The 13,717-nt window shown below is 37.7% G+C and overlaps 3 protein-coding genes, 2 long non-coding RNA genes and 1 other non-coding gene across 9 annotated transcripts; 3 read left to right on the top strand and 3 right to left on the bottom strand.

Moving 5' to 3' along the window:
• Positions 1–44: 44 nt before the first annotated feature.
• TRNAV-CAC (transfer RNA valine (anticodon CAC)) lies at positions 45–118 on the top strand. Its single transcript has one exon. It is a non-coding gene; the product is annotated as a tRNA-Val (tRNA).
• Positions 119–398: 280 nt separating this feature from the next.
• On the bottom strand, positions 399–1,523 carry LOC108814853 (uncharacterized protein At2g39795, mitochondrial). Its single transcript, XM_018587484.2, has 3 exons — positions 1,238–1,523; positions 766–1,145; positions 399–681 (listed from the first exon to the last, which is right to left on the bottom strand). The coding sequence occupies exons 1-3, from the start codon at positions 1,484–1,486 to the stop codon at positions 522–524; spliced, it is 789 nt and encodes a 262-aa protein (XP_018442986.2). The 5' UTR covers positions 1,487–1,523; the 3' UTR covers positions 399–521.
• A 235-nt stretch (positions 1,524–1,758) lies between these two features.
• Positions 1,759–2,931, top strand: LOC108816261 (uncharacterized). The gene is made up of 2 exons (XR_001943810.2): positions 1,759–1,851; positions 2,477–2,931. It is a non-coding gene; the product is annotated as an uncharacterized LOC108816261 (long non-coding RNA).
• A 1,215-nt stretch (positions 2,932–4,146) lies between these two features.
• LOC108815003 (probable methyltransferase PMT12) lies at positions 4,147–12,074 on the top strand. Its single transcript, XM_056991171.1, is given in 11 exon segments — positions 4,147–4,505; positions 4,711–5,073; positions 5,164–5,266; positions 5,269–5,312; positions 9,794–10,064; positions 10,158–10,268; positions 10,463–10,622; positions 10,782–11,039; positions 11,124–11,246; positions 11,438–11,515; positions 11,601–12,074. Coding segments are annotated over 11 exon segments (2,091 nt in total). The 5' UTR covers positions 4,147–4,199; the 3' UTR covers positions 11,875–12,074.
• Positions 7,556–9,605, bottom strand: LOC130497919 (uncharacterized). Of its 4 annotated transcripts, none has more exons than XR_008936965.1 (4): positions 9,267–9,605; positions 9,049–9,160; positions 8,098–8,665; positions 7,556–7,863 (listed from the first exon to the last, which is right to left on the bottom strand). It is a non-coding gene; the product is annotated as an uncharacterized LOC130497919 (long non-coding RNA). The 4 variants fall into 4 exon arrangements; XR_008936964.1 differs by lacking the exon at positions 7,556–7,863 and having other exon boundaries at positions 7,895–8,326; positions 8,392–8,665; positions 9,267–9,594; XR_008936962.1 differs by lacking the exon at positions 7,556–7,863 and having other exon boundaries at positions 7,895–8,245; positions 8,392–8,665; positions 9,267–9,588.
• LOC108834736 (tropinone reductase homolog At5g06060) lies at positions 12,041–13,405 on the bottom strand. Its single transcript, XM_018608063.2, has 5 exons — positions 13,280–13,405; positions 12,943–13,150; positions 12,619–12,835; positions 12,428–12,534; positions 12,041–12,339 (listed from the first exon to the last, which is right to left on the bottom strand). Exons 1-5 carry the CDS (start codon positions 13,348–13,350, stop codon positions 12,154–12,156), a joined length of 789 nt encoding a protein of 262 aa, XP_018463565.1. The 5' UTR covers positions 13,351–13,405; the 3' UTR covers positions 12,041–12,153.
• Positions 13,406–13,717: the final 312 nt, after the last annotated feature.

Genomic DNA, 13,717 nt, shown 5'->3' with positions numbered 1-13,717 from the left:
CAGGATTTGAATAATATATTTAAAACGTAAAGAATAAACAAAACGTCTGGGTGGTGTAGTCGGTTATCACGCTAGTCTCACACACTAGAGGTCCCCGGTTCGAACCCGGGCTCAGACATTCCTTTTTATTTTTTTTCTAATTTTTATTTTCCAACAGAACCATGTCATCAGAGATACGCGTAGATGGGCATGCTTGTTTTTTTTTTTTTTCTGTATACACTATACAGTGGTTGCTCTTTGTCCAAAATAATAAATACAGTGGTTGCTCTTAAACTGGATTTTTATGAGAATAGAATCACTTCAAATACTTATCAGAAGAATGTGTTGACAATGTTACTTCTTATTGTTGTCTAGACCTAATGATGCTCATGCTTCTTATCACAAGAATGTGTTACAAGTTTTGACTTCACAATACTCTTTTTAATCATATAAATAGATCCAAACAAAACAGAATAGTGTTTCGACTACAAGTTTTGAAAGACAGAGCATCTGGGACCTTAAAAAAGTGTTATTTCCCCCCCTCAAGACTTGACAAAGTTCTTGAGAGTTTTCAACCACAGTAAGTGCTCTTTACTATCCTTGTTGATCATATACTCGTGCAAGAAGTTGATCATGCCCGGCGTTATCCCCCTAATCTCAATGTACCTATGGAAAGCCTTCCTTAACTTTTCATCCAAAACCCTGCACAAAGCAACCATCAAAGATCACGACTTTTAATTCTTAAGAACATCAAAAGCTCAAACACTTTCTCGGACTATTATTTACCGGAAGGAAGGGCCTTCATAGGCAAGTTCATCCCTGGAAGGATCATCAGGAAACGTAACCCACATGTCCTTGATCACGATCTTGTCAGGAAAAGCAGTACACCTGAACTCCAAACTCGGTCCTGTCTTCTTGGAAAGCGTTACCAAAAGAGGCACATTTGATTGCTTAGGCTTCTCCGGCTTATCCTCATGTTCTTCTTCTTCCTCTTCTTCACTCTCTTCCTCGCTCTCTTCGTCGTCTCCTTTATCACCTGTCACAAGATTAGTCATGTGTACTTCAACTACAACACTCTCTCCTTGGTAATCTCTAGTCAATGTCACGACCTTGGATCCTGGTTTGTCTTCCATCTTAAAAGGGAAACCACTTGGAGTTTCTTCGACCTAAAAAAAAAACAGAGGAGATTTAAAAACAGAGGTTCACGAAAATCATTTAGCTAAAAAGGAATAAGATGAAGGTAAAAGGGTTTTTTTACTCGATCGTAATCATCGGCTTGCTCGGCGAATCCGATCTCGGTTTCGATCACTCGGAGAAGCGGATCGGTTGAAGAAGCTTTCTTTCTAGCCGATGTGGAGAAGAGATTACTACGGGAGATAGACGGCGTGAGATATCGCAGACGGCCATGAGCGGCTAATGAGTGATCCAGAGATGGGTTAGTGGAGAGGCGACTTTTGCTGCAGCTCCCGACAAGCCGAGAGGCTGCGCGACGAACTAAACTCGCCATGTTTGTGTCTGTGTCGGAGCTTTGAGTTTGTGAGACGGAAGGGTTTTGATTTTGATTTCCTTTTAGGGTTTAGTTGGTTAAATCATTCTTAACATTTTTTAAACCGATCCAACTAAAACCGGACTTAACCACAGTTGGCCCAAGTAAGAACCGGCCAATGTATGGGCCTTATTGGGCCAGTTGACCCATTAATACTGTCCAACAATCTGAAACCCTAGTTTGCTTCTTCTATAAGAATACGTTAAGCGGCGGCAAATCTGAAAATCCGAAATCCCAGAAGAAAGTAGCGATGGCTTCGATGCAGAAAACTAATTAATTTCCACCTTAACGTGCGTTCAACAGAGGATATCCACGTACAGCTCATGGTAAAATCTTTACGGTCTGATAAACACTTTCTAGGTTTTTATGTTGTTATGATTTTGGGTGGCTAATTAGCCAATCACATGTTAGCCTCATGGCTTCTGTTTGTGTGAATGGTCAGTGAGCACACCTATAACAATGTCGTTGGTGATTCGTTTCAACACTAGAGCAGGATTTAACCCTGTTTTGGTTATGGATCATTAACTATATATGTTTTGATTTAGTTTGCATCATTAGGTGACCAATTAGCCGATCACATATTAGCCATATGGCTGCTTCTTTCTGTGATTGGTCAGTATGTCACCAATATCATTATCTTGTTGGTAGCCCTTTCTGAATGTGAGCTAATGTTGATGTTCTCCTTTCTTGGCTGTTAACTGTACACACAATTTTTAATCTTGCAACTGTTTTCTTAGTGCTAGTTTATACGGATGGGCACGTTAGTCAGCCGCGTTCTTCTATAGGCGGGTGGCCGTAATGCCCACCCAGATGTTGTGTTGGTGTCTTATTGCACGAAAGTAGATTCCTGCTTTCATTACCTCGCTGCCAACAACATTTTTGATTCTTCTATGTAGAAAATATATTTGACTAAAGCTCTGCTTTTTACAATTTTAGATCTTTTTTTTTCAGGTAGTCAAGCGCATCAGTAGATTCAGTGTCTCAGGCGGGTGGAGTCCTCATGGTCTGCAGGTTATGCCGTATGAGTGGTGACCACTGGAAAGCACGATGTAACTGACATGGCCGCTTATGTTCCGCCAAGCATGAGACCAGGTGCAGACAGAAGAAGCACCGCTAGTTCAAACATGAGGAGTAGGAGGAACGACGAGAACTCTGTACGTTGTGACTAACTTGTCTGAAGACACCCGTGAACAGGATTTGATAGAGTTGTTCCATCCGTTCGGTGCTTTAACCCGTGCCTATGTTATGTTGCCAGTGACCAGAAGAAACATTAGCGGAGGATTTGGGTTTGTCAATTTTGTACGTGAGAGGAGAAAAACAGAGACGAGTTCAATGTTTTCTCTTGTTTGCTTGTCTATCTTAAGAATTAAAGATGATTAATGCATATGTGAGATATGCTTGCTACATTATTAAACTCGTCTTTGCAAATTAAAAAACATTGAACTGCCATTAGCGGCTGATTAACAAAAATCTTTTAAAATTTGAGAAGTTAATTTGCACAAATACCCTGAAAATCAAATTGTTGAGCGTAACCCTTGAACAGAATACAAACGTGAGCACAGGATTTGGCTTTGTCAATTTTGTAAGCAGGCAAAATCGATCCAAAAACCAAACCGAAATTGATTTTAAAATACCCGACCCGAAATCGAACCGAAAATTTATATGTTAGATCCATAATTTTTCTGTCCGAATAGATCTGGACCCGAAAAGAACCGATTCGAATTGATCCGGACTCGAAAAGAGGTCGAATAGACCCGACCTGATAATAACCGATTTTTATCCGACTTAAAAACATGTATATATATAACTATGGTTTTTTTGTTCTATTTTATATTTTATGATTTAGTTAAAATATATTTTTATTAATAATCTTTGTTATTATTAATATGAAGTTTTAAATGTAAAATCTAGAGTTAAAAATATTTGTTATACTCCCTCCGTTTCATAATAGTTGATGTTTTAGAAGGATAATTTTGTTTCAAATTAGATGAAGTTTTGAGATTTTAAGGTTACTTTAATTTTATTGGAAACTGTTTAACCAATTAGGTTTTACACTCTTTTTGTTATTGGTTAATTGATTTTAAAATTATATCTTTAAAATATTTTTTATTAAAGAAATATAGTTTTCTTAATCTTTGTGCACTAGAGTAAAACATCAAGTATTATAAAACGGAGGGAATAGTTTATTTAAGTTTTTTTTTTTAGTAAAATAATTTATTTTAAGTTATTTTGTAAAATGTTAAATGTTCATGACAAATTTTGATGAAATTTGGATATTTCATGTTTTTTAAATCCTAATTATCTGAATCCGACAGATCTGCATATTACGGGTATTTTAGTTATATATACGAACCCGACCCGGATCCGAAAAAAATCAATCCGAATTCAAACCGAAACCGAAAATTTACAAATATTTATTTAATCCAAATGTCTATAATCCGAAGATCCGGACCAGAAAAGAACCTGTCCGAACCTGACCCGAAAAACCGAAAGCGCAGGCCTGCTTTGAACTGTCATTAGCATCTGATGAATAATATTGATTATTTTCCTTTTGTTGACATTAGAGAGGTCAATTTACTCAAATACGCTCTAACTTAAAAGGTGTAAAGGCTTCGTCACTGGTTCACTTAGAACCAGAATTAGTAATAACATGCATGTTAGAACCGGAAGATAAATGAAGAAGCTCCTCGCCGGAAGCAACCTTCTCCTCGGAAGCTCTACTTTCTTCAGGATCTCCCTCTTCGTTCTGATCTCCGTCGCTTGCTTCTTCCTCGGTAAGCACTGGTCCGACGATGGCTTCCGCCGCCTCGTCTTCTTCTCCTCGGAGCCTTCCCGATCCCCCATCGTCTCTCTCTCGCCTGATTTCGGAAAAACCTACAACATCTCCGATCTGATCCACAAAACTCACCCGATCCCGCCGCCGGTGGCTTCCCCTCCGCCCCTTACCCCACCGCCTCCGCCGAGCACTGTCGAACTTCAGGTGTTTGCAGGGGCGAAGCCAGGTTGACAGTTATGGGTGCACGTGCACCCAGTCAATTTTAAATATTTGACATTTTACATTAGACAAGCTCGGTGTCAGCAGCTAAATTGGTAAAGGTGCACCCTTAGTTTCCCAAGGACATGGGTTCAAACCGCACAACCCTATTTTTATAAACTATTTTGCACCCACTCAAATAGAAGTCTAGCTTCGCCCCTGGGTGTTTGGGATCGTCGACGAGAACGGAACCATGTCCGACGAGTTCCAGATCGGCGATTACGACGCCGAGACGGCGGAGGCGTCGGGGAATCGGACGGAGTCCGAGAGTAGCGACGACGAGCCAACTACTACCACTGCCGCCAGAGCTAGTGTGGGGAGAATCGAGGTTTGTCCGGAGGTTATGACGGATTACATTCCTTGTTTGGATAACGTAGAAAGGCTCGGATCGACGGCGGCGCGTGGAGAGCGATTCGAGCGGCATTGCCCCGAGGAAGGAACCGGATTGAATTGCACCGTTCCGGTTCCCAATGGATACCGTCTTCCGATCCCGTGGCCGAAAAGCCGTGACGAGGTATCGTGTGACGCTCTCTCTGTTGTGAATGTAGAAAGAGAGTGATTGTTGAGTCTAAAGGAAGCTTTATGATTTTTTTGTTGTTTACAGGTGTGGTTTAACAATGTTCCTCATACTCGTCTTGTTGAAGACAAAGGTGGCCAGAATTGGATTTATAAAGAGAATGACAAGTTCAAGTTTCCTGGTGGTGGTACTAGTTTATACACGGGGCTGATCACTACTTGGATCAGATCTCTCAGGTTGTTATTTTTTTTTTAAGAATCAGTGTGAAATTATTGTTACATTGTTTGGTTTATATATATATACTAGATTTGACCCGCGCTTTAAAAGCGCGGAATATTTTACGATGAAAAATTTCACTAATAACTTAACAAATATTTTGGTAGTTTTTAAAGAGTGTGTATTTAAAATATTTTTGCATTTAAATCAGTGTTTTTAAATTCAACCCGATTGTGATTATACCGTTAATCCGAAGATCTGACAATTCAATTTAGATTTCTAAAATATTCATATTAAAAAATCAGTAAAACCCGAGAGTAACCGATTGAACTGATGGATGACCGATATGTAATCTAATCTATCTTATTAAAACAGAAATATTATGTTGGACTTAACATTTATTTTGTAAGTTTTAAATTAAATACACTTTTATACTTTATACTTAAACCTATATTAAATCACTAATGTTTCTTTCTTTATACTACTATCCATGTTTCCAAACAATCCGATATGTAATCTAATTGGACTTAAATTGTAATAGTTTCATAATTTGTAATCTTATAATCCAAATTTTAAAGTTCATTATTTTGCAATTTATAAAATTATGACATTTCTATAAAATTTTAAAGAGAAAATGATAGATATAAAATAAATAAGATTAATTATTGTATTGTTTGGAGACATTAATAGTAGTATAAAAACATATTGTTTGGAATCATTGATAGTAGTATAAAAAAGAAGTATATTGTTTGGAAACATGGATAGTAGTATAAAGAAAGAAACATTAGTGATTTAATATAGGTTTAAGTATAAAGTATAAAAGTGTATTTAATTTAAAAACTTACAAAATAAATGTTAAGTCCAACATAATGTTTCTGTTTTAATAAGATAGATATATATATATACTAGGGTAAACCCGCCCTACGGGCGGGCAAATAAATAAAAGAATTATATAAATATATTTTAAATTTTAAATTTACTTTTAACTAAAAATATCATAAGGATTAATAATCTTTTTTAATAAAATTATCTATGTATTTTAAAATCTATTTTGGAAATTATAAAGTTGTCTAATTATAATATTTATTAAAAATAAAATTATTTAATCACTCTCAATGTTTATTTAGTTTAACAATACCAATAAGACACATAGATTTTTAAATTACAAAAAACTATGAAACATTAAATATTTTTAAATTTATGTTATTATATACTATTTTTAAATCGCTGTTTCTTTGATTTCTTATTATATGTTTATCAACTGTTACGGTTAAAAATTGTTTGATGCTGATATTTCGTTACAGTTAATTAAATTTCATAATATAGTGTTAAAATTTAATGGAATGTTTTTATTTTTTCGGTGTAAATATTTTGGTATATTTTGTTTTTATCATTTAGTCTACTATTATTGTCGTTGTCATATTTTACATTTTTTTGTTTATCCTAGGGGTTAATCCACGCTTTGCGCATGAAGTTTTATCTTGGTTAAATTTAATGTTTAACAATTGCTTCTATTTCTATAGTTTGTCCAAAAAAACATTTGCTTCTATTTTGATGTGTTTTTCTATGTTTTGTGACAAAACATTTGTTGTTACGCAAAGAACGTCTTCCTCAGCCAACAGTAAATCTGTTTTGATTGATCACTTACATGTTCACCTATTTCAGCAAGTTTTTTTCACCATAGCTAGAGAAAGAGATAGATCTTGATCCAAGTAAATGTTTCTAATTTAGTTGTTATGGAAGTTGCGATAGGGTTATGACGCTTGGGTCTATTCTTACGTAACCACTCAATGACTAATGGTATTTCTGATGAAGTTTAACTTGCAACATTAAGCACTACTGTCTGTTGGGTATCTTTTGAACTCCCACTTACCCGTTCAGGTTGTCTGAATAAACATACACTTGGTTAAAATAATACTTGTGTTTAAGAAGTTGCTATCCAACAGAGTTTTAAAAATTAGAGATACGGTGGTTTGGTGTGTTATTGTTAATGCATTGGAGCGGAAGGATGAGCCTAAGTTTAAGGGTTAGATTTATACGATAATTTTTGAATGGTTTAACTGTTGTGAAGTGGTTTGAGTAAATTCATAAATCTTAATATGAGGTGTAAAGAATGTAGTAAACAGGATTAGAAGGATCCGACTTTTATGAGTCGAAATCAGAGATTCCATTGGAAATTATTAAAAAGAGCAAATGCAGTTGCCTTGTAGTGTACAAAAATTATTAAAATATCCAGAAGCACATATATGATCCGATATCTATATGAGAGTAGAAAAACTGAAATCACATTCACACTTTTAAGAAGAGCAAACGTAGTTTGCCTGGCAGCAGTGTACAAAAGTTTTAAAAAAAAAATAAAAGCACTCATAAGCACTGAAGGATCCGATATATATGTGTAGAAAATCAGAGATCCCATGGACATTTTTAAGAAGAGAAAATGTAGTTGCCTTGCTGTGTACTAAATATTTTTTTTTCTTAAAGCACTCATAAGCATTGAAGGATCCGATATTTATGTGTAGAAAATCAGAGATCCCATTGACATTTTTAAGAAGATCAAACGTAGCTGCCTTGCTGTGTACAAAAAAAAATCGAGAAGGAAAAAGAATCAGAAGCAATAATTAGCATGACCGAAAGAGGTAGAATACTGTTAAAAAGTGGTAGTAGAGCAGCAGCTAAAGTCTACAACAGTGTTTAAAACTCCCTCTTTTGTGCAGTGTTTAAAACTCCTATACTCTTGAAGATTAACCATTACATTCATCTCTGTCTAAAATGGAAAGAGCCATGGTTCCAACATGCAAAACAGACCTTGTTTACCGGCCCATGCCTCTCAAGCCGATGGAGTTGCTTGCTTACTCCAGTCTCCAAAGCTTTAACACTTTTGAATCCTCAGATTCTACTCTCCAAAACAGAAGAAGAACCCATCTCCGGTGAATCTAACCCATCTCCAGCCAGCCTCCAGCGATTAAGATAGATAGGTTAGCCATTCAAGCGAAATAGAACTTTCTCTTAACAGCAATTATCTCACCAATAACATCTGGCTCAGGATTATTATTAATATCTTATCCAGCTATACCTATGAACATATTATAGGAGGAATACCTGGAAGTTGGGTATTGCTGTTGGCTAGACTAAGTATCCCTCTGTGATTACGGAACCTGAAACATTCTTTAGGTATTGGAAAAGCTGGTTCAGTTAACTCAGCAAGAGCGGTAGCGTCACTGAATCGAATCAGCAGAGAGGAGTTCGAGAGCCTGAAGTTTTGATTACACCGAGTTACATCAAAACCGGTGACAGAATACATTGAACCGGCCTGGAGATAAGGCCTGTAAGTTGCTAGCCGGCTCACATTCACGGTTGCTTGCATAAGGGTCACCTGAAACACATTTAGAAAGAAAGCATTCTTTGCAAACGGTTACAAAATTAATCATTCAGAAGATGTTTGTATAACAGGTTGATAATGTTGAATTTGATAACAACATGGACATTAGTTTAAGATCAGGAACAATTACGAACATGATTTCAAGATAATGTGAACATGCGTTTAAGATGACTATAAAAATGAGTCAAATCACAAAATCACAAATGGTTTTCTAAATAACAGTTTCATAGTGTTTAGTATAAGAACAATATGACCATGGGTTTAATAAGACTATGAACATAAGCTTAAGAATATTTCTAACATCGCTTCAGAAAAAAATTGAACATGAGTTTTATAGACATAAAGCAATCTGAACATGAGTTTAAGAACACAATTACCTATGAATCCAGTAAGAACATATCAAGAGACATCAATTCTCCTCCTCTCGGACATTTCTGGCTATCCAGAACCTGAGTAACAGCACTTGGACAGTGGAGGAGCATCGGCCAGCTTTCAGATCATAAAGGAAGATTGATGAGTTAGCCATTTCAGAGGGAATATATAGATTAGTGTTTTCACAGATTGAGAAGATGATGTTCAAGTGAAGAAAGCTAACCTTTTATAGGTGTAGAATAAACCCCTTTTCAGAAGGATAACTCACAATTAAGGTCAGATCGTGGTTTACGTCGGCTATGGAGTTAATAAGGTGATAAATGCGATGAGTAACTCGGAATGTTTCAGTTTATTAGAAGAGAAGGCTATAAGACGTGATTGGAGACAAACAAAGAGTTTCTGCAACTCGATTTCAGTAATCAAATCACTCGAGACGCCATTGATGCTGACAGAGATGCTATGGCTGTCGTATGAACCTGTGGTAAGCTCTTTGCTGGCGACTTCGAGAATGTTACAGCGAGACTCTAACGATAAAGAATATTAGGTATAGAGGTGCAAAGCCCAATACCAATTAGTTCAGGCCCGGAACGGAATATTTAGAATTAACGAAGAGAACACAAAATTTCAGTGAAAGAGACACGTGTCAGCATATAAATCTTTTAGTTTATGATGTGGCATCCTAGGTGGCTTCACCTGGAGAGATTAAACTCTTCTTTATATAAATAGATATATATATATATATATATGTAGATGGTTCCTGATATCAGTTTTGGTAACCATACACGAGTTGTGCTTGACGTTGGCTGCGGTGTGGCGAGTTTTGGTGCTTACTTGATGTCACGAGATGTCCTGACTATGTCTATAGCTCCGAAAGATGTTCATGAGAATCAGATACAGTTTGCGCTTGAGCGTGGTGTTCCTGCAATGGTGGCAGCGTTCACCACACGGCGTTTGTTGTACCCGAGCCAGGCTTTTGATTTGGTTCATTGTTCAAGATGTCGAATCAACTGGACTCGTGATGGTATGTTTTTGCCACCATTTTTACTTATCTGCTCCACTGAACAAATTCTTAAAAGTGATCTGAGCTTGTATTGTCATTTTCTTTTTTATGAAGATGGAATCTTGCTCCTTGAAGTCAATAGGATGCTTCGTGGCGGCGGATATTTTGTTTGGGCTGCACAACCTGTATATAAGCATGAGAAGGCCTTGGAAGAACAGTGGGAAGGTATCATCAATGCTGCTTTTTCACCAATCTCTTAGAACTATTAGACAGCCGAATTGATTGTTATGGCCATAGTTCTGATTTGAGTTGGTGGTGTCTATCAAAATTTGCATCTGGAGCTAGTTCCTTTTCATAGTGACTTCTTTAAGACTGCTTTTGTCATTTAGTAAGATGGGTGGGTATTACACTTTTTTCAGAGATGCTAAACCTTACCACAAGGCTGTGCTGGGTTCTTGTGAAGAAGGAAGGATATATAGCTATATGGCAGAAGCCCACAAATAACACTTGTTATCTAAGTCGTGATGCTGGAATCATGCCTCCTTTGTGCAATCCTGAGGATGACCCAGATAGTGTTTGGTATGTTTGGCCTTACCTTATTTTCTCGCATTTTTTGTTCCTAAATGATTTTGGAAAATCAAGAATCTGCTTTGGTTCCCAAATTTTTGACATTTAGCTTCTGTTCCTGAGGAGATGTCACCTTCACTGATTCTAAGATCTCATCTGTGATTATGTTAGGTACGTAGATCTAAAGGCATGCATCACTAGGATTGAAGACAATGGATACGGAGCAAATCTTGCTCCTTGGCCATCCCGTTTACAGACCCCACCTGATAGGCTGCAGACAATACAAATTGATTCGTACATAGCCCGAAAAGAGCTATTCGTAGCTGAATATAAATACTGGAAAGAAATAATATCAAACTATGTAAAAGCCTTACATTGGAAGCAAATAGGACTCAGAAATGTCATGGACATGAGAGCTGGATTTGGCGGGTACTGTTTCTTCCCGCAATTGCTCTCATCATTTAGCTGAAATCGAAATGGTTGCTTCATATTATTGCTGTGTTTTCTTGGCAGATTTGCGGCTGCATTGGCTGAGCTAAAGGTTGATTGCTGGGTTCTCAATGTTGTTCCGGTCAGTGGGCCAAATACACTGCCTGTTATATATGACCGTGGACTACTAGGAGTAATGCACGATTGGTACAACTTACTCAAAAAAACTCCCGACTGTATTAAACTTATAGGATCGTTATCCCATTTCATGATCTTTGATTGTGATGTCACGTTTTTCCTTGGTTTAAATCCTGTTCAGGCCCAAGATTCAACAAATGCATTGATGTGTTGTTTAATCGAACTGCTTAGAACAAATGCTTAATATTTGTCTTTTTCAGGTGTGAACCATTCGATACTTACCCAAGAACCTATGATTTGCTGCACGCCGCTGGTCTATTTTCCATCGAAAGAAAAAGGTAATGGTCACTTTGTTTTTCAAACTTGAATACAGTCGCATTTTAGAGTATTATAAACAAAACTTTTCGTGGGGGTCTTGTTCAGGTGCAACATGACAACAATCATGCTAGAGATGGACCGGATTTTGAGACCTGGAGGACGTGTATACATAAGGGATACTATCAACGTGATGAGCGAGCTTCAAGAGATTGGAAACGCAATGAGATGGCGCACGACCTTACGTGAAACTGCCGAAGGACCTCACGCAAGTTACAGAGTCCTCTTATGCGAAAAGAAGTTCGAAAAGAAGGTCGAGTCGTCCGTCGATAAGCATCCTACTAAGAAGAAGAGGAGGAAGAGTAAAGGAAAAAGACATTGACAGGTCACAGGCATTATCATAGTACAAATATAAGGGCTAAGCTATAACTCTTAGGGTTCCTTTGATCAATGTGTAGTTTAGTTGGGAGTCTTTTTGGAATTTGGGACAAGTTGGGGACCTCTAAAACAAACTCTGAACTATTTGTAAGGTTTAGGCACTAAACAAAAGTTGAAAAATACTAATGCGAGAATGTTACTACAGGGTTTAAAAGATGTCAAACAAGACCATCTTGCGAACAGGTTCTTGCTTTATTAATAAAGTTGCTATGAGAGGTTGTGGCTACATAACGTAAGTGAAACCGTTGACTGTGAATCCTCCGTCAACGGAAATGACCTGTCCGGTGATGTAAGAGGCAGCGGGAAGGCAGAGGAAAGCAACCAGCGACGCGACTTCCTCTGGCTCTCCTAGTCGCCCAAGTGGGGTCCGGTCAACAACAGCGTCCACAAAATCTTTCTTCCCAAGTAGCTGCACAACAACATCATGACAGTCTCAGTTTAAACATTTTTCAGTTCAAGTGAAACAATTAATGTTGAGGGTATAGTAGAGAGATTACCGGTTCCACAAGTGAGGTCTTGATGTACCATGGTGCTACGGAGTTGGCTCTAATGTTGTCGCCTGCCCACTCACAAGCTAGACTCCTTGTTAGCTGATTAAGTCCTCCTGAGATAATACAACCGCAATATTATCTTGCTTCTGACCCTCCTTTGTTTTTGTATTTATTTACAAAAAAAACAATCGACTCACCTTTTGTTGCACTATAGATAGATCCGCTACTAACACGCACCAGGCCAGCTACAGAAGAGATGAACACAATGCTTCCGGCCCCAGATGCTTTAAGAAGAGGATGTGCAATTTGGGAAAAATGAAAAGCGGATTCCAAGTTGGTCGACATGATTTTTGCATAATCATCACTCGTGTACTCAAGTGTTTGTTTCCTTATACTCGTTCCAGCATTGTTTATCTGAATACAAAAAAAAAAAATAGGCCAAGATAATGATTTCTCAAACCCCTAACTTGCGATTATCATCATCATTCATCAACAAGTCATCACTACATTTACAAACTTACAAGGATGTTGAGCTTGCCGCTAAAAGCAGACGAAACTTGCTGAATTAACTTTTCCCTCTGATCCCTATCCGTAACATCACAGAGTGAACCAGATACCTCTAAACCGTTGGATTTCCAATCATCCAAACGTGCTTTTAGCTCTTCCTGGTTCCTTGAACAAGTATGAACTCTTGCACCGAATCTTGCTAGTTCCTGAACTAATGCTCGCCTGAAGAGTAGTAAGTAGTAGTACATCATAGTCATTACCACTCATTCAATCATATTTTACCATAAACTTGATTCAAATGTTGTTATAAGATTTCAACAGGTTTATTGATAAAACCAAAATAATGCTAACCCGATTCCACGAGTGCCGCCGGTTACTAGAGCGGTTTTTCCGGCGAGGGACCATCTTTTGTCACTCTCCATTGTCTAAACCAATCTCACTGTGTGGCTGTGAGATGTGAGATGTGAGATGTGAGATGTGAGAGTGAAGTAGTTGGTCAACTCCTCGTACGAGGATGTTCCTATTAGGCATCGACTCACGATGGGCCCGTTTATGTACATAGGGCCCACTTATCCCGTTATAGCTACCGTCAATAACGTTATTTGTACACGGACATAAGTTTACTAGGCCTTGGATTGGTCAACGAAACGAAGACACAACCTTAATGTCATAATATGGAGAAAGAAAGTAGAGTTCAAATAAATAATTGCTGAGTATGAGTATGGCTGGGCATTCGGATATTCTTTGGGGGTAGTTGGACAGGTTTATCGATTGTTTTGGATTTTGAAA

The sequence above is a fragment of the Raphanus sativus genome, chromosome 7 (assembly GCF_000801105.2).
Source record: "Raphanus sativus cultivar WK10039 chromosome 7, ASM80110v3, whole genome shotgun sequence".
Taxonomy (NCBI): Eukaryota; Viridiplantae; Streptophyta; class Magnoliopsida; order Brassicales; family Brassicaceae; genus Raphanus; species Raphanus sativus.
This window is presented reverse-complemented; position numbering and strand designations above follow the sequence as displayed.

What these genes read in the sequence shown, in the direction of transcription:
- LOC108814853 (XM_018587484.2), bottom strand. Translation starts at nt 1,486, where the DNA reads ATGGCGAGTTTAGTTCGTCGCGCAGCCTCTCGGCTTGTCGGGAGCTGC. An exon ending in AAGCCGATGATTACGATCGA is followed by an intron (nt 1,146 to 1,237) that starts GTAAAAAAACCC and finishes TTTTTTTTTTAG; the next exon opens with GTCGAAGAAACTCCAAGTGG. An exon ending in TATGAAGGCCCTTCCTTCCG is followed by an intron (nt 682 to 765) that starts GTAAATAATAGT and finishes TGCTTTGTGCAG; the next exon opens with GGTTTTGGATGAAAAGTTAA.
- LOC108834736 (XM_018608063.2), bottom strand. Translation starts at nt 13,350, where the DNA reads ATGGAGAGTGACAAAAGATGGTCCCTCGCCGGAAAAACCGCTCTAGTA. An exon ending in TATCTATAGTGCAACAAAAG is followed by an intron (nt 12,535 to 12,618) that starts GTGAGTCGATTG and finishes GTATTATCTCAG; the next exon opens with GAGGACTTAATCAGCTAACA. An exon ending in AGACCTCACTTGTGGAACCG is followed by an intron (nt 12,340 to 12,427) that starts GTAATCTCTCTA and finishes GTTGTTGTGCAG; the next exon opens with CTACTTGGGAAGAAAGATTT.